Raw genomic sequence first — 18,382 nt, 5'->3', positions numbered from 1 at the left:
GGGTAATGATTACATGAGTCTATAAAATGTCAAAACTCACTGCAATGGACATGTAAGAACTGTAGGTTTTAAAGTGCACCTCAAATTTAATAACATTTAAAAAAAAAAAGAATCTAATGTAAAAAACAAAAAGTAACTAATCCATTCAATCACCTCCTTGGAGAAGCCTCAATGTCAGACTGTGAAATCTGGTCTCTCTCTCTCTCTCTCTCTGAGAGCTTGTAAGTGGAAGCCAGCAGACCCTAAGACTCAGTGTGTTGATACAGTACGGATAAGTTGTGGCTGGTCTCAACGTTTTAGAGGAACCTTTCAAAAAAAATTTTTTTGCAGGTTGAAGGGATATGCCTACCAATAAGTCTACAGGAAAACTGTTGAAGCTCAGAAGCATTAAAAACGCAGTGAATCCAACAATGAATGTAAATAATGGAAAACCTGCCTTTTTATCTTGAGGGATGGTTATTCTAGAGTTACAGTCAGTCTAAATGCTCTAATGTACATTCTTCCTGAAAACACACCCATATTCCTGTGAAGCAGAAAAGTTGTCTTCATGCTAGTGAAGCTGAAGAGAAAAAGCTTTCCCTCCTCTGACAGTGTTCCCAGAGCCTTGTGAGAGGGAGTCTTGCTGGTGCCCCAGGGTTACGTGTCAGTTTTGCGGTACTTTCTCTCATAATCTAATTATGGCTGAATAAAAGATGGACATTAAATCCTTGATGACTGTATGTCCCAGGAAAGACTGAGGGTAGCAGAGCTAGCATGGCTGAACAGAGAGAGGGCCCAGGTGACTGTCAGACCAGTTTGGCATCCAGTTTATTTTCTCTACCAACCTAAGTAATGGTGGCAACATGGACTTAGTGGAATGATAATAATACCTAAAGAGAATATTAACATTAGCTAACCCAACTGAGAAATAAGTATGTGCCAGCCACTATGCTACATCCCACCTGCTTACTCATTTGACTTTTATAGCATCAGTGAGATAAAGTACTATTATCATCACCATTTTACAAATGGGAAACTGAGAAGTAGTGGATCCCTGAAGTTGACTCTGGACAGCATGACATAAGAACTCAGTATTTTTTAAGTCCTTCTACAGGAAACACTATTCTGCTTCCCCAAATAATGAAAATAGGCAGGTTTTGGAGTTAGAAAGCCCGGAGTTCAACTCCTGATTTTACAGATACTGACAACATGGCCTTTGAGAGAACAGTTAACCTCTCTAAGCTTCTGTTTCATTCGTATATTACAGGTAACGTTATAAAATAGATGAACATAGGGGAAGAGCAGGAAAAAAAATAAGATAAAAACAGAGAAGAGGCAAACCATAAGAGACTCTTAACTCTAGGAAACAAACTGAGGGTTGCTGGAGGGGAGTTGAGTGAAAGGATGGGGTAACTGGGTGATGGGCATTAAGGAGGACATGAGATGCAATGAGCACTGGGTGTTACATGAAATTGATGAGTCACTAAATTCTACCCTTGAAATTAATAACCACTATATGTTAACTAAATTGAATTTAAATTAATTTTTTTAAATATAGGTAACATAATAACTCAGACATAATAAATAGACAATGTGAAGAACCTGGCCCTTGGTAGGTGCTCAAAAATGGTAATTATTACTGGTAAAAATAAATCATATTACCTCTTTAATACTCATTTCTGGATCTTGTATATATACAAATTATATGTGTGTGTGTGTGTGTGTGTGTGTGTGTGTGTGTATCAGCAAAGTATACCTAAAGGCATTGAAATGGATAGAAAAGAAGAAATGAAGGATAGAATAAGAGTTCTAATTCATAGTAAAAAAGTCCTTCATAATTACATACACACATTTTTTTCCTAATTTCTTCTCTAGAGGTGCTGAACATAGCAACTTAACATTTTAAGTAAGGTATGTAAGTGATACACACATGAGGGGACTTCTGGAGTATAGACATGCATAAGAACTGAAAGTGTAAACCTTTCTATCTGCAAACATGCATCATGGTGTGCTAGAAATGGTCGTAGAACCACTCAGATTTCATTTCAAATCTATGATTTAATAATTTATGGCTACATGACCGAGCAAGAAAGCTTATTTACCTTCTAAAGCTTCATTTTCTTTCATCTATAAAATGAACAGAATTATACATGGTAGTTTGTGTTAATGATAAGAACATGGGTAAAACACCTAGTCTCTAGTAGATGCCCTATAAATGATAGCTAAATTGTAATCATTATTGTGCCTTTATGTCTTTTATCATAGTCATACTAGCAGTCAATCGCAATTTCCATTTGTTTTCCATAAATCTTATAGTGACCTTATAATTACATGTCAATTTCTAGAATCACTCTAGAATTTGCCCAAAGACAGGGCTTAAAAATTCATTAATTTTTAAAGCTTTCCTTGGTTAGTTACAAAAGGAATTAAGTCAGAAATAATCTCTTTTTAAGCCAATGGACGTGTTTTATTAATTTTTAATTGCAAATTAACTTAAATTTTTAATTAATTATATAGTATTTTAAATTTTTAATTAGACTTTAATTAAAATTATTTCAAGTCTAGAAGGAACTGTTTTTCTCTGTATTTTAGTCAAGTTCTTGTAGGCAATAGACTGGCTGACTCAAAGACTGAAAATTGATCTCTTTTCTGTATGTGGCTTTTAAAACATATATACTCTCCCCTCACAAACACACTCACACACTCACACACACATACACAATCAAACATAAATAATCAGGCAAAGTTTGGAGAAAATCAGAGAGGACTTTACCAGTAAGGAAAGAAGTCAAGGGAGCAACAGAATATGAAAGCAAGAGAGAATTAGGGTCAAGTGAGAGTTGCCCAGGGAAGATAAAAAGCATCATCTTTGAAAGGGAGTTGTGGGCACTCGCTGCATAATATCTGCAGAAGTGTTCTGGGCTCCGGAGAGATGGGCACTCTATCAATACAAGGTATTATGGTTTCTGTCTTTATAACTGAGAGATTGATATTCTCTGGTAAGATTCCATATCCAGTGTAGAAGGAACACAATTAGAAGCCTGAAATAGCACTTTCCCCTTTTTCTCCAACACAAAAGTCTCCTTCCAGTGTGTGACCTTCCATGCAAAACAGTTCATTTTTAAAGCTTAGTTCCAGTCTCTTAAAGATCCTTGGTTACAAGCCATGGGAAAGGATATCATGTGACAGAGGCACAGTGCTTTCTAAGTGACAGGGGAAATGTCCTGCTGTAATCACCCTTACTGAGGAGAACACAACACTCTTTGGTAGTCAGAAGAATTCTTAATCATTCTGAAAACAGAGAGAGGATACCATGCTCTCATTTTTCGACTTTCTTCACTTGTGAAAATATTTCAAGGTGACAATGAATGGATATAGTAGTTAAATTCCTAAGCAGATTTAAAAAGCATGTTATAGGGATAAAAATTCACTTGAGTTTTTTTAAAAAAGAAAAAAAAACTGGCTAGCGCAAGGAAAGTGTTTTTTTCCATCCTTCCATTATCACTGATTATTAAAGTTGTATTCACACTCAGATTGCTCATGGGTAGGAAACATCATGTTATGAATATTATAATTAGAGTATACCATATACAAGCGGTTTGAAATATTAACTCACCATGTCAGCAGAAGAAATAGTTGGCAAATCCTCTGGAGCCAATGTAGTATCATTAGATATTGAGATATTAACTGTAAGAAAAAGACAATCTTTTACCATAAAAATAAAATAAAAATGACCTAACTGCATAACTCAAAATCTAAAAAAGCTAAGTATTAAAAATGTCTTCAACAATAACATAAAGCATAATGAATTTTTCTTTATTATAATTATATTCACCTTTCACCTAGATAAGAATTACCAAAGATTCAGACATATCTGTTGAACTCTAATCTGATAAGAAACAATGGCAAACATTTAAGAAAATGGTATTACAATTTGTTTCAGGGTTCAAAAAAGAAAAAAAAAAAGAAAAAAACTTCACCATTACTAACAGATACTCAATATATTTTGCTTAGTGGAAGAAATGGATGTTAGTAAGAGAGTAAGTTGATCATGGGCTTCATGTATAGTCAAATCTCACAAAATGGAATTTCACTAATTAACCAATTTGGGATTCTTGGTAATTTGGACTGCATGTGAGAAAGTATATCTTTGCAAAATGTGAGAAAACAAAACAAAATATCTTTCAAATACATAATAAATTATATAAATATGGGAATAAACATTTTTCTAATTTTAAAAATTATTTTCATATAACTTGGCATGAGTTATAGGTTTATTAAGAGGCTACTTTCAAAGAAACCTAATTTACTTATTAAACCAACCCTCCTCTTGGAAATATTTCATTTTTTAAAATTTATGTGGCTAAAATTAAAACTATTTTAAAAGTACCCTATAATTAACCTTTTTTTTAATCAGGTAAACCTTTTTCCTATTACGTAAAGCTTTATGTGTCATAAAATAAATTGTTACTAAGAGAATATCCCTGATTTATGGAAATACTGTAAAATGACACGTTTTCATCTTTGAGTGTCACATTTAACATCCAAATTGATAATTATTAATTGTTCCCCTCCTGCCTGTGCCCTCCTGCCCCCAAGCCCTTATACTATCTTTTTACCTCGTCATATTTTAGGTCTTACCTGCATAAGCTCTTAAGGAGAAACAAACAGATTTATTTGATTGCTGAAATTGAGAATATAAGATTCATGAAGAAAGAACATGTCTTGTTCACTGCTTTTCCCCAGAATCTGCTCAGTCTGGCACTTAACTAATAGGAACTCAAAAATATTTATTATTCAACTTAAGAAAACGGAAATTCGGCCATCTGCAAAAATATGGATGAACTTGGAAGGCACTATGCTAAGTGAAATAAGTCAGACGAAGACAAATACTTATAGGTAGACTCTTAAAAAAATTCACAGAAAAATTAAGTACAACTCATAGAAATAAATAGTAGAATGGTGGTTGCCAGGGGTTGGGAGAAATAGGAAGAGGTTAATAAAAGGATACAAACTTTAAATTATAAGAGGAATAAGGTCTGGTGATCTAATGTATAGCATGGTAACTATAGATGATAATACTGTGTTGCATAATCGAAATTTTCTGGGAGTAGGCCTTAGGTGTTCATAAAATAAAATAATATAAAATAGAATAAATAAGTGAGGTGATAGATGTATTAACTTGGTGGGAATCCTTTCATACTGTATGCATATATGAAATTATCATTCTGTACACTTTAAATATATCACACTTTTGTCAATTATACTTGAATAGAGCTGAAAAAATACTTTTTTACTATCAATAAATGAGGCTAAAATAGGGACCATTTAATGACTACAAATGAATGAGAGCAGATAAAGGCAAAAGAAATAAAATAAACAAAGGGGAGAAAATGTTTAGCCTGAGCCCTGGTTTTTCTCAATTTTAGAATCCATTCTAATCTTTGAAAGTTCTGGAATCGTTAAACTTTTAATCTAAAGCTAGCTGCTGCTAGGGCATCCCTATTTCCACAGTAAAACAAGCACATGTGCAAATTATTTTCTTTTTCTATTTCAGTGCAGGCCATGGAAAAAATCAAAACAGGCTAAAAGGATGCTTGGCCCAAACAAAAAAAAGCCAAACATGACTCTATTCCCAAAAGGAAGAAGATGTTAGTACTTTTTTTATTAACAAAACCTAGATTTTCATTACTATTTTGTTTTTTTTAAAGCCTAAAGTATATTTTCTTACATTATTCCATTTGCTCTTTTAAAAACTCCTGAGAGCATGTAACAGATATATTTTCATACCCATTTTATGTTGAATGGGACCCTGAAGCAAGATATGCCAAGTTTCTTGCACAGGATTGTGGAGTCAACCAAAAGTAGAATTGGTACTAAAATCTTGTTCAGCATTCTTTCTTTTCCTACCCAGTATTTTATTTTTGTAACCACAGAATTCAAGGTGGGATAACACTCTCCAATGTCAGATGATGTGAATATGTGAATCTCCACTGCGCACTGATTTGTCTGACTGGTCTGAGCATTTGAAAGAAAAGGGCATATATGAAATCATAGGCTCTATTTAGATGGTGTCTGGAAAGCTGCTCTTCCTCCCAAGCAAGATTCTTTAATGCAATTTTATGAGCTTCCTGTCATAAGAGTGAAGGTCTTTTTGCAACATAATTTTCTGTATAAAAACAAGGAGCAGGAGTGAGGGAAAAAGATATCCAAGCCTCCTTTTTTGTGTGTGTATGTGAAATGAATGACAGATAATAAAGACCAGAAGTGAAGCCAATCTGAACTTTCAGTAACTACTTTCAAGTTCTAGATACACATCAGTTCTACTCATCTAAATTCCTCTATCTTTTCAATTTTCCTTTCAGACAAGCTATTAAGGCATACTGGCTCTCAAAATCTCAAAAGACTAGAATCAAAAGGACAGTAAACTTTTCCTGCCTTATTTTAGTATGTAGCTGCTTCAAGAGAATTTCAAAATAAATATACAAACAAGCACTTCCATAAATCTATATTGGCAGAATATGGTAGGGTCCATAAGTAATATTAAAAGTAAATTTCTTTAAGCTCACAGATGAGAAAATGATCAATTCCAATTGGGAGTTTGGTCTACGAGAACCACTAGTCACCCTTTGGATCCAGATACATACAATGCAAGTATTTTGGCAACCAAGTGTAGAATGATCTATGTATATGGAATTTGTAATATCCTTAATTAGGATTCTGAAAAAGTCAAATAGAAAAGCATAAACACACTGCACTCTGTCGGTCTTCACTATTTGCTTCGTACCATGGCTTAGGAAACAAAGAAAGTCTTTGCCCTGGGAATCTGGCTAATGTAGAATTAGCTTCTTGTCACTGGGACAGTCTGTGTCCCATACTTGGTTTCAGGGAGTTTTCACAGGTTGTTCATTTTATGGTCCTTGGATTTTCACCCCTTGATCTTCCTTCCCATGTATCAAATTCTAGCTGATCCTCTGGAACAGGGGAATGAACATTGTCAGTAAACAGACATTTTTAAATGTGCCTGTGAGTGCTCCTATCTTAAGCTCACTTTTTTCCCTCTCCATGTTTAATGAGAGATCTACAGAAAGAACAGAGTACAGGAGCCATGAGCAGGAAGAAAATGGTGACATCCATGTGTCAATGTTAGTATACCTCCTGCATAAGAAATATCAACTTCAATTTTAAGGTTGTCCTTCCTTATTCTCTACTACCTGGCACCTGGAACTACCCCATGATTCCTCTGCTTTACACAGCAGGAACTGTAGCATTAGGAATTTGCAGGAAAGCTACATGGTCAACTATGAGCAACAAATGGCCATCAAGACAGAAATCTGTCTGCTTCAACATACCAATCACAAGTTAGAGACAGGAGTGCTAAGAAAGCTGAGCTATACCTCTGGCTTGACCACCTTCGGGAGCATAATGTCCCCAGACTACCTCACCACATAATCTCGAGGAAGTCACCTCACTGCTCTTGACCACAGGTCCTTCATTCGCGAAGTTGGATTTGAAACAATCTACCTCATAAGGTTACTATGCAGATCAAATAAGACAACGTAGGCAAAGCTCTTAGCACAGTATCCAGTAGCAGGTAAAACTGAAATAGATGATAGCTAAGGTTACTACTAGCTTTATGACCTGGAGAAAGCAAAAATTCACCCCTGGGGGTAAAAAGGGTTTGCTGCCTTACGAGGTTTATGTGATGATTACATACATCTATATTATAATAATACAATATAATATATTGAAATATAGTGTATTAAAATCCTTTAGTAAAATGTCTGACACTTGGATGGTGCTTAAATATTAGCCAAATCTGAACCTATTCCACAACATAGCTTCTTACGATGACAATAATGGAGACGCCTGGTGGCTCAGCAGTTGAGCATCTGCCTTCGGCCCAGGGTGTGATGCCAGGGTTCTAGGATCAAGTGACAAATCGGGCTCCCCCCAGTGAGCCTTCTTCTCCCTCTGCTTCTTTCTCTGCCTCTCTCTCTCTTTGTCTCTCATGAATAAATAAATAAAATCTTTATTTAAAAAAAAAGGATTACAATAATGCAGAATTGGTTAACTTGGTCTGAATAAGAAAAAAATTTAAGAGTATTCTCCATGATAATGAAAGTTTGTTTTATTCCATTCTACATAAGCTAATCTGAATAAACTGAGTAACTGGAAAACAGATATGGAATAAAACTTGAGTAAGTTTCTTGCTTGCATGGTCACACCATCCTTATTTAAGGGTCCTGGGTAATTTCAGCACGTGAACTCCTCTTAATAAAACCAAATATTTATAATTTAATGTCTAGATCAATAAAAGGCAAAAATGATCTTTGGAGGGATGACAAGGTGAATGAAGAAAACTTTGGGGGAAATAGCTCTTAGGGAAATTACCTGCTACTATCTCAGCCTTGAGCCTTAAAACAAATAAAATCAATAGAAAAATGTTCTTCATTTTTTCTTGTTATTACCCTTTTCATTTTCCTAAGTATTTTTACCAAAACTCATGCTTGAGGTTTTCACTGCAACTAAACAAGTTTAAGTTATGACACTCTCCAATCCATGGACACTTTCTCACATGTGCATCTACGAGACCACACTGGAAGCCAAAAAGTTGAGCTACTATCTGCTATTAAGTGGGATGTATTTAGCCATTATTTTCACACACACACACACACACACACACACACAAAACCTTCTCTTCCATAGCCACTCATCATTACATTTCAGATGTGTATAGACATTACTATGGATACGTTTTCAAATCTGTTTTCATACAAATGCAGAGCTAGAGAATTACACAGGTCTGGTAATTATCCAAATTAATTGCTTCCCATTTTCTGATTCCTGCAAGTATTATACAGAAACTGCTAAACTATTAGTCTAGGAGAGGAAAAGGAAACTATAATGATGGATGTTTCAAATTCCTATGGTTTTCTCAAACGGCCATATTACCGTGAATGATTAAATGTCAGCTAGTTGGTAGAGTCTCCTTGCAAATGCAAAGCTTGAGTGGTCCTATACCAGAAGGCCTAGTACTTTCTGTTTAACCATTAGTCTATGATTTAAACCTACTTATAATCCAAAAAGGGAATGGTACATAATAAAAACATAATTGCATAGAATATGATGCAGGTCATGGAAGATAAATTAGGATTATCTTTTATTTCCTAATTTTATCTTTTATTTCCTAATTTTCCTTTAATGGGCTTTCTAATTATGAAACACATATTGACTATAACATGGACCACAGGAGACACAATCCAGCAGTTCTTTTTAATGGTAGCAACATATTGGTGCATAGCATTTATTACGATAATAGAAAAATTATATAGAAAGAAATGGTAATGAGATTCTACTCTAGTGACAACCATTTTAGAGTATTTGGAAGTCCCCTCATGCTGTGAATAAAACAAAGGTCTAGAAATGGAAGCCATGACTACTTCAATCACTTGACTTGGTCTTACAGTTTTATACCAGGGAGAAAGCCATCTTTTACTTAGAGATACTAGAGATAAAAATGTCTCAGTGCCTGAGAAAGGATTTATTCCTCTTAATCATTCACCAATTATTAAACACTCTCTCCCTGGAACAGTCAACAATGTATCAATAAAACATATCCCTTCTGTTAATAATAAAGCATAGTATCTATTCCCTTGAGGCGATTTTCTTGCTTTTCTAATTTGTTTATCATTTTTAGCAAGGCTTCTTTCCCCTCCAGATACAAAACCACACTTCACTTGGTAGGAAAATTTATTTTGACCCTTTCTAAAATATTAATATGCCCTTGAGAGTACAGTCATTGCAACCTTGACACATTAGGCAAATGAACACAGGTATCAAAGTGGAAATGTATTTCTAAAGCATAGGTCAAATGAAAACCTGACCTCATTCATTCAAAAAGTAATTAACACCATTTTAAAAACACATTTTATAAAAAGCTGTGTATGAGTGTGTGTATGTGTGGTGTGGCGGAGTGTATAAGTGTGTATGATGTGGTGTGTGTGGTGTTAAGATGTGTGTGTGCAGGGTGGTATGCGTGTGCGGTGTGATGTATAGGTGTGTGTGGTGTGGTGTCTGTATGTGTGGTATATAGTTGTACGTAGTATAGTGTGTGTGCAGTATGGTGTATATGTATGCGTGTTTGTGTACAGGTACATGTGGTGTGTGTGTGGTGTGTATGACTGTGGTATATAGCAGCATGTGTGTACAGGAGTATGTGTGTGATGTATAGGTATGTGTGTGGTGTATGAGTAGTATGATGTGTGTGGTGTGCATTTGTGTGATGAACAGGTGTGTGTGTGTGTGTGCAATATGGTGCATAAGGGTTTGTGTGTATAGGTGTATGTAGTGTAGTGTATAGGTGTATACAGCGTGGTGTGCATATATGGTGTAGTGCATAGGTATGTATGTGTGTGCTGGGTGTGTGTATGATATGTGTAGTCCACCTCGTTCCAAGTAGCACAATTCTTAAAAGGAAATGAAATAGATCCTCTATAAATTTTTGTTGATAGCAGAAGGGGAAAGACAAAAGAGCAGGAGAAAGAGGGAAAGAAGGGGAAAAGGATAGAGCAGAGTTCATAACAAAATTCTTTCATTTATGTTTTTGAGTGAATTAGACCAAATCCCCTTAAAAGAACTGAACATTTCAGTTCTAGGACTTTAAAGCCTTCTACATGATTATAAACAGTATATAACACTTTTTAGATTTGAGATTCAGTGGAAGATTAAGTGATCTATTATATACTGAACTCCTTAGCATTTTTTTCTTTAAATATGGGTCCAGTGCTTTACATTTATCTACAACAGCACATTAGTTGTTAATTAGGCTTCCAGGAAAAACCTAGTTAGTATCTTTCTCTAGGAAAATCACAGGGAAAATTAAATTTGAACCTCTTTAAAAGAATACAACTAAAATGGGCACCTGGGTGGCTCAGTGGTTGAGCGCCTGCCTGCCTTTGGCTCAGGTCATGATCCCAGGGTCCTGGGATCGAGTTCCACATAAGGCTCCCCGCATGGAGCCTGCTTCTCCCTCTGCCTGTGTCTCTGCCTCTTTCTCTGTGTCTCTCTTGAATAAATAAATAAATAAATAAATAAATAAATAAATAAATAAATATCTTTTTTTTTTTTTTTAAAGAATGCAACTGAAAGATAAAACTGGCTGTTTCATCTTTTGTGAAGCAATGAGAAAAAGAACAAATTTTTACTTAGGTGTCACACAATGTTATGTATACTATTTCATTAAACCCATATAATAACTTCTCAGAGTAGGTATACAATTACTAACCCAGCTCACAGGTCATAAAAAAAAAATAATTAGGTAATTAGCTTAGTCCAGGGTCGCATTGCTAGCGAGAGCTAAATTCACACTCACTTTCCTTTACTCCAAAGCACATACTGTTTATACTTTATCACCCCAACTGTTTCCCGAATTGGGATGTTGGTGATGAAATGTAGAATTGTGAATTATCATTTGGATATTTTTTAATTTTTACTGTTGGCTTCTGAACTGAATCATCTTTCTTATACAGCTTTGCTATATAAGCATCAAGGCACAGTGGGGAAATATAACCTCTACTAGATCAATTACTAGCTACTCTAAGAAAAGGACATTTTAGCACAAAACATGTATCCACCCTGGCTAATTTTCCTTTTAGCGCTTGCACCTGAGCTTTCTTAGTTCTTTAGTGAGAGCCTAAGTAAGTCCATGACTTTGGCGCCTGAACAACAAATGGGGCAAAATGAAAGGAGAAAAAGATGTATGAATAAATTGAAACTCAGGAAGTGATGGAGATTTACAGAAGCAAGTGAGGACAAGAAAAATAAGGAAGAAGAAGAGGAGGAAAAATTGTCTTCTCAAAGCACAAAAAAACTCAACAATATTATCGTGGCCATGAATAGAGTTTCCTTAGTGATTAAGTGACCCCTATTTCCCTTCCTGTAAAATCATTTCTCAGTTTGCAGGATCATGACTCCATCTGTGTAGTTTCTGGTTCACTGTTACATACTGTCTCAGTGTTGAAAAACAAGTCACCCGCCAGTTTAAATATTATTGACTCATTGACCGAATTCTTTTATTAGGAGTGCATGTTGTGATGAAAGGCCAGGCTTTTGTTGTCTTTAGAATACTTACCGTGGCTGTACGTGTAACTGTATTATTCTCTAACTATCATTTTTCAATTTGTTATCACGAAGTACTAAGTTTATGGTGGCATATAGTTTTCTCTCAAAAAATATTAAGGGCTATGAGAGAGACACACAAACACTCATTTTAAGGGGTTTTATAAAATATGAGATTGCATGAAAATCGAGATATCCATTTGCCTTTTCCAAACCAGAAACAGATTTTATTTCCATAGGTTAAAATAATCCTTCACAATCATATACACATCCTTCACAGGTGCCTTTCATCTAGACAACTCTAAAAATACTGGGTGCAACCAACAATCTTGTTGCAGAATAAGCCAACTGCCCAACAATGTTTGCTTAGAGGGGGGATGAAAAAGACTGGTTTGTTGGTTCTATCATTCATACTTGCTGACCTTAAATTTTAATAAATAATAACAGCAGTAACAATGGCAGTTAACAACTACTTATCAGAAGCTGTCCTAAGTAAAAAAAAAAAAAAAAAAAAAAAAAAAAAACCTGTCCTAAGTACTTTGTCTGAAATACCTCATTTTCTCCACGCAGTATAACAATTCTATAAGGTACACACTATTATTAACTCCATTTTACCAATGAGGAAGGTGAGGCAAAGCTTCCTTAGGAAAAGGAACTTGCCCAAAGTCACACATAGGGCATTAGTAGCCAAGCTGGGACTTAAATACAAGATTTTCTGACTTCAAATCCCTGCTATACTGCTTTACTGGTACCACCTAGAGGTAGTAGGAATTGTCAGAGTTCTTCCAAGACAGACTTTTTATACAAGCTAGAGAAAACAGGTCAAAGGCAAAGCTATCTCCACCTTCACCTACTATTCACTGTGCATGTTTCAAGCCTCAAGATAACTTTTATAAGAAAAATGATCCTGGGACCCCTGGGTGGCACAGTGGTTGAGTGTCCCTTCGGTTCAGGGCATGATCCTGGGTCCGGGGATCAAGTCCCGCATCCGGCTCCCCAGAGGGAGCCTGCTTCTCCCTCTGCGTGTGTTTCTCATGAATGAATAAACGAAGGAAGGAAGGAAGGAAGGAAGGAAGGAAGGAAGGAAGGAAGGAAGGAAGGAAGGAAGGAAGAAGGAAGGAAGGGGAGGGGAAGGGAGGGGAGGGAGGGAGGAAGGAAAAAGAAAACAACGATACTTCTTGGAAGGAAAATTACATGTAAGATCTTTATATATTTTCATGGCTGAAACCATTCAAATATGTCTTCCTTGGCTTCATGTTACCCCCTCCGCCAGCATCCAATTAAAACAAGGAGCACCAATTTCCATTAGCCTCAGGTAGGTAGATCTTCTTTGCTCCAGGTGTGCTGGCAAAGCCCTCATTGGGCTTTATGAATACCTCAAACCTTAAAACAGCTGAGAAAGTTTTTTTTTTTCCTTTAGAAAACTTTGTTGAATGACTACTCAAATTTGCCTATGAAGTCAGATTACAGACCTTTTTCATATAAATACTTACATATCAATAAAGACAGAAATAAATGAAGGGGAAAGTTAAAAAATCCTATAGTTAAATACATCTGTGAGCCAATATTTTGAACATGCATAGTATGGACTTCTCCTGAAGGTCCACAATGGAGGATAACCTCCTTTTTCTTTTAGGAGAAGTTCTCCATGGTTATGTAATGGTAACATCTGTGTTTCAAGCATATTTAATTGACCCTAATGATAGTATCTATCATGTATCGAGAGCTTACTCTCTTCTATGCAGTTTTTTTTTAAGGTTTTATTTATTTATTCATGAGACAGAAAGTGAAGCAGAGGGAGAAGCAGGCTCTCAGCTCTCCAATTCAGAACTCGATCCCAGGACCCTTGGGATCACAACCTGAGCCAAAGGCAGATGCTTACCCAAACGAGCCACCCAGGCGCCCTTCAAGCAGTTTTTAAGTTATGAAATATTTGTAATCAGTATATATTTTAACAATAAGTTTTTGCACCCATATGTCTTTCATGTTGCCTGAATCTTTAAACTTCCGCATTATACCGATCTCCGCTTTTTAAGCATGTGTTTTGTTTTAATGCGTGTTTACTATTCTTAAAGAAGACAAAAGAATCCATGAGCGCAAAACCCAACGATGCCCTATCTTTTCCTCAGTGTTACTGACTGACCCAATTTTCTCTTGGCTCTTACTACTCAAGATGTATGCAGGTCTTCTAAAATCTCTCCACCAAAGTGGCAGAGAAGAATTCAGATACGACACCAAGATATCTGAGAGCAATCTGACACAGCCTGTCAGAAGCATTAAAATTCTCTGTAGTCTCTTGTTTCGTTTTTAAATTCATAATCATTTTGTTTGCCTCCTAGTCTATAATCCATCCATGTTTGTTTTACTGTAATTAAGAGGTTTTTTTCCTCAGGGATGCCTGAGTGGCTCAGTGGTTGAGCATCTGCCTTTGGCTCAGGGCATGATCATGGGGTCCTGGGATCGAGTCCCACAGCAGGCTCCCTTCAGTACAACAGTGTACTGAGGGCTGTATAAACCTGAGCATAGATGTGGTGGGGCACATGTATGCAATGTGTACTTCTACTTAGAGATTCTGAGTCTCACTATGTCTCTCCCTTTCTCTGGGTCTCTCATGAACAAATAAATAAAGTTTAAAAAAAAAAAAGAGGTTTTTCCTCAGAATCTCTAAGTAGAAGTACACATTGCATACATGTGCCCCACCACATCTATGCTCAGGTTTATACAGCCCTCGGTACACTGTTGTGCTCCTGCTGCTACAAGATCTTTGTCAGAAGCATGGAGTGTACGTGAATTTTTATTTATTCTAAGGGACAATGACCTGTAGCTAATTGCATGACCTGGGATAACTAACATCATCACCATTAGTTATAATCAGTCTGACACAAATGTCTACCCCTCATCCTCCCAGAGCAAATATAAAACAACTTTCCCCATTGTGAATCTTTTCTCCCAAAATGCCTTTCATATTATAAAATGATGATGCATTACTCCAAAAAAAAAATCCCAAAGACCAAATTGAGCACTTTTTGGGGGACAAGTCCTGATGCTGACCCAGGTTTGACAAGATGGATATTAAAGTGCTAAGATGTGTAGCATCATATTCCTTACTCAAAACTTACTTTTTACTTTTATGCCTTTCTGAACTCCAGAATGTAAATCTTCCCTGAGAGCATAACATTCCTTCTTTTCTTTCTTTCATTTTTCCTTTTCTTATTTACCTTTTCTAGCACAGATGAACTATAAGGCTCTACTTTACCACTAGGTGACTCCACTCTGAATCTTTTTTTTTTTTTTTTCACGCTTCAAATTATATACAGTGAATGAGTACCTTGTTTCTTCTAAAAGCTTACAACCATCTATTTAGACTTTTGGAAGAGATTCCTATAGTAATAAGGAAACAGCAAAATATGGCACAAAAGTTCAGAGGACTACTGAGTTGGTTTGGTCCTTATATCTGTTAATATTTGTACCTGGTTCCCTCAACTATCAGATAATTTCAAGAATAATGTACACTAAATTTCTTTGCAAATACTACAGTTTGAGTTAATTTCAAAGTATGAGCTAATTATGTTCACATTTCAGAGCTTCTGGTTTCACTTCCCGATTGCATCACATGGCTAAGATACCTTGGGTGATGAGATTTCAAATTCAGCAGGATGGTTTCTCAGAGAAAATAAAAACCTTCTCCTGAGGATCATGATAAAAATTTGCATGCATGGAGCCTATACCTTTCTCCAAACACAGGGTAAGCACAAACACTAAGCATGATGTCCTCACCTGGGTCGGGAGGCATACAAGCACAGGAAAACTGAGTATTGTAGCCCACTTTGAAGTCAGAGTTGATGGGGTAGTAGTCAGCTAGCTTGATCATCTTCTTGAAAGCATCATAGATAAAGATGAAGCTAATCAGAGAAGAGAAGCCCTCTTCAGTAAAGCGAGTGAAGTACTGAACCAGGAAGCTGGCATCTGTGGCTACCAAAATGAGACACAGGAAGGCTGACCACAAGCCAATCCACAGGCGAAACTCCAGATAGTCAAAATTATGGTCCCTGGAAAGAAGAAAGAAAGGTATTTAGACTCCTCCTCCATGGAACTCAAGGAATAATAGAAAACTGCCCAATGACCTCAGAATGATTGCTCAAAATAAGCACTCACTTTTAGCCTCTAGATATAAAGCTTAGTCTTAGTTTCATCCAGAAAATATTAAGTTTGAAGGTGTGATCTAGTGACATTATTATGCTACCATAAGGAAATAATCCTAGAAGTTTAAGAATGGCATATCAAAAGTAGTCATACCATTTGTATGTAAATAACTCAATTTTCTCATTCAGAAAATCTGGTCCCTGCCTTAATGGAGTTTATAAAATAAACACTTTGGAAGGGCAGCCCGGGTGGCTCAGCAGTTTAGCACCACCTTCAGCCCGGGGCGTGATCCTGGAGACCCGGGATGGAGTCCCATGTCGGGCTCTCTGCAGGAAGCCTGCTTCTCCCTCTGCCTGTGTCTCTGTGCCTGCCTCTCTCTCTCTCTCTCTCTCTCTCTCTCTCGAATAAATTAAAATAAAATCTTTGTAAAAAAAGAAAGTGTCATGTTGATACCCAGTATGCACCCAATAAATGTTTGTGCGCTTTACTGGTTAATGAAAACACTAAGATAAATATAGTCTCTGACCCCACCTCATTGCAGTCTCCTGAGAGAGACAAACTGATAAACATAATCACACCATAAAATACTACATGATGTCTAAAGATTCCTACAGAGTATCCCAGAAGAACAACTAATTCTGGCTGGGGGGACAAATGGAGTTGCAGCAAAAACTCAAAGCAATTAAGGGTAAATAGGATTAGTATACTGTAGTCAGAGCCGAGAAAGGCTGCCTTGCCATGCAATAGCCAGATGCAGCTGCTTCTCATGAAGCTTGTGCACAGACATATCTTCCTGCTAAAGTTGTGTGTGAAGCATCTTGCCACCACCTTGTTTTTTGTCTGTTCCTATCCCACAGCAGTCTTAGAATAAGCTGCCTCCATCAGAGTACGCCATTGTTTTTTTGAAGGCTTTTCCATTTCTTATAAGTAAATTAGTTCACGTTTGAGAAAAGATGGGTCAAGTGTTGACATTTTACCATTTCATACTGATTCTTTTAAAACTATGTGAAGATTACTTATAGTATCTTTTTCTCATCATTTGTGATGAAAAAGCAAATAGTAGTAGTCATATTTCTCCTACAAGAAAAAGTCTAAATCAAGGATCCTGCATGCTTGAAGCTCTACAGTCTTGCTTTTAAACAATGGATTTCTGATAGTGATATATTTTAATACTTTGCTAAAGGAATGACATCAACATCTTCACCACCACCAAGTTTGGGCCACCAAGAAGTATTTGCTTAATTATAAGTCCTTAATGGACATCCATGTTTGCCCTGACCAAAGTCATTTTCCACATCCCAGCCAAACTAATCTTTTAGAATGTAAATAAGATCCCCCACCTCCATTTAAAACTTTTTGATGGCTTCACACTAATCTTAGAATAAACTTTAAATTCTCTAAGCTAACACAATGCTTGACATATAGGTTTCCAGTGAAAACTTGCTAGATGAATTAAGGTATGCCTATGTGGCTTAGGATTTGAAACAGTTACTGACATGACCTACGAGCCATCACAGGGAGCCAGGAGATCCTGAGTGAAAATTTTACATAATATTAGAATTACAAGTTCCTTATATACTGTGATGGTTAGTTTTATGTGTCAACTTGGCTGGACCACGTGGTACCCAGATATTCGGTGAAACATTACTCTTGGTGTCTCTGTAAGGGTGGTTTTGGTGAAATTAATATTTAAGTTGGCAGACTCTGAATAAAGCAATGGCTTTCCACAATGTGGGTGAAACTCACCCCATCAAGTTCTTCAACCAAATAAAGTAAAATACTTGCCAACCCCAAGCAAGAAATTTTCTCCAGTAGGTTGCATTTGGATTTTATCCAGAACACGCCATCTTTCTGGTTCTACAGGAGACACCCTTTGAACTGGAACTGGAACATCAATTCTGCTGGGTCTCCAGCCTGCTGGCCCACCCTGCAGATTTCTGACCTGCTAGTCTCTATAACCTGTGAGCCAATTCCTTAAATTAATCTCTTTATCATATTGGTAGTTTCCCTGGAGAACCTTAATACAGAGACAAATTAGTCAAATAGGTCTCATTTTATAGATGAGGGCACCAAGGCCAGTGGAAGTTAAGTCATTTATCCAGTGCCAAAGCCTTGATGGCAGAACTGAACCAGAAACCAA

General features: G+C 36.5%; 1 protein-coding gene across 7 annotated transcripts in view; it reads right to left on the bottom strand.

The window, feature by feature from the left end:
* The window catches only part of SLC4A4 (solute carrier family 4 member 4), a 343,745-nt gene that overhangs the window by 71,969 nt on the left and 253,394 nt on the right, over positions 1-18,382 (bottom strand). For all 7 annotated transcript variants that reach the window (XM_025435827.3, XM_025435826.3, XM_025435829.3 and 4 more), the window contains 2 exons: positions 15,877-16,148; positions 3,596-3,666 (listed from right to left, as the gene is read on the bottom strand). In XM_025435827.3, coding sequence (XP_025291612.1) covers positions 3,596-3,666; positions 15,877-16,148 — 343 coding nt within the window. The remainder of the gene's footprint in view (positions 1-3,595; positions 3,667-15,876; positions 16,149-18,382) is intronic.

Source organism: Canis lupus, chromosome 13 (assembly GCF_003254725.2).
Source record: "Canis lupus dingo isolate Sandy chromosome 13, ASM325472v2, whole genome shotgun sequence".
Classification (NCBI taxonomy): domain Eukaryota; kingdom Metazoa; phylum Chordata; class Mammalia; order Carnivora; family Canidae; genus Canis; species Canis lupus.
The sequence above is the reverse complement of the archived record's forward strand: the minus strand, read 5'-3'. Positions and strand labels throughout refer to the sequence as shown.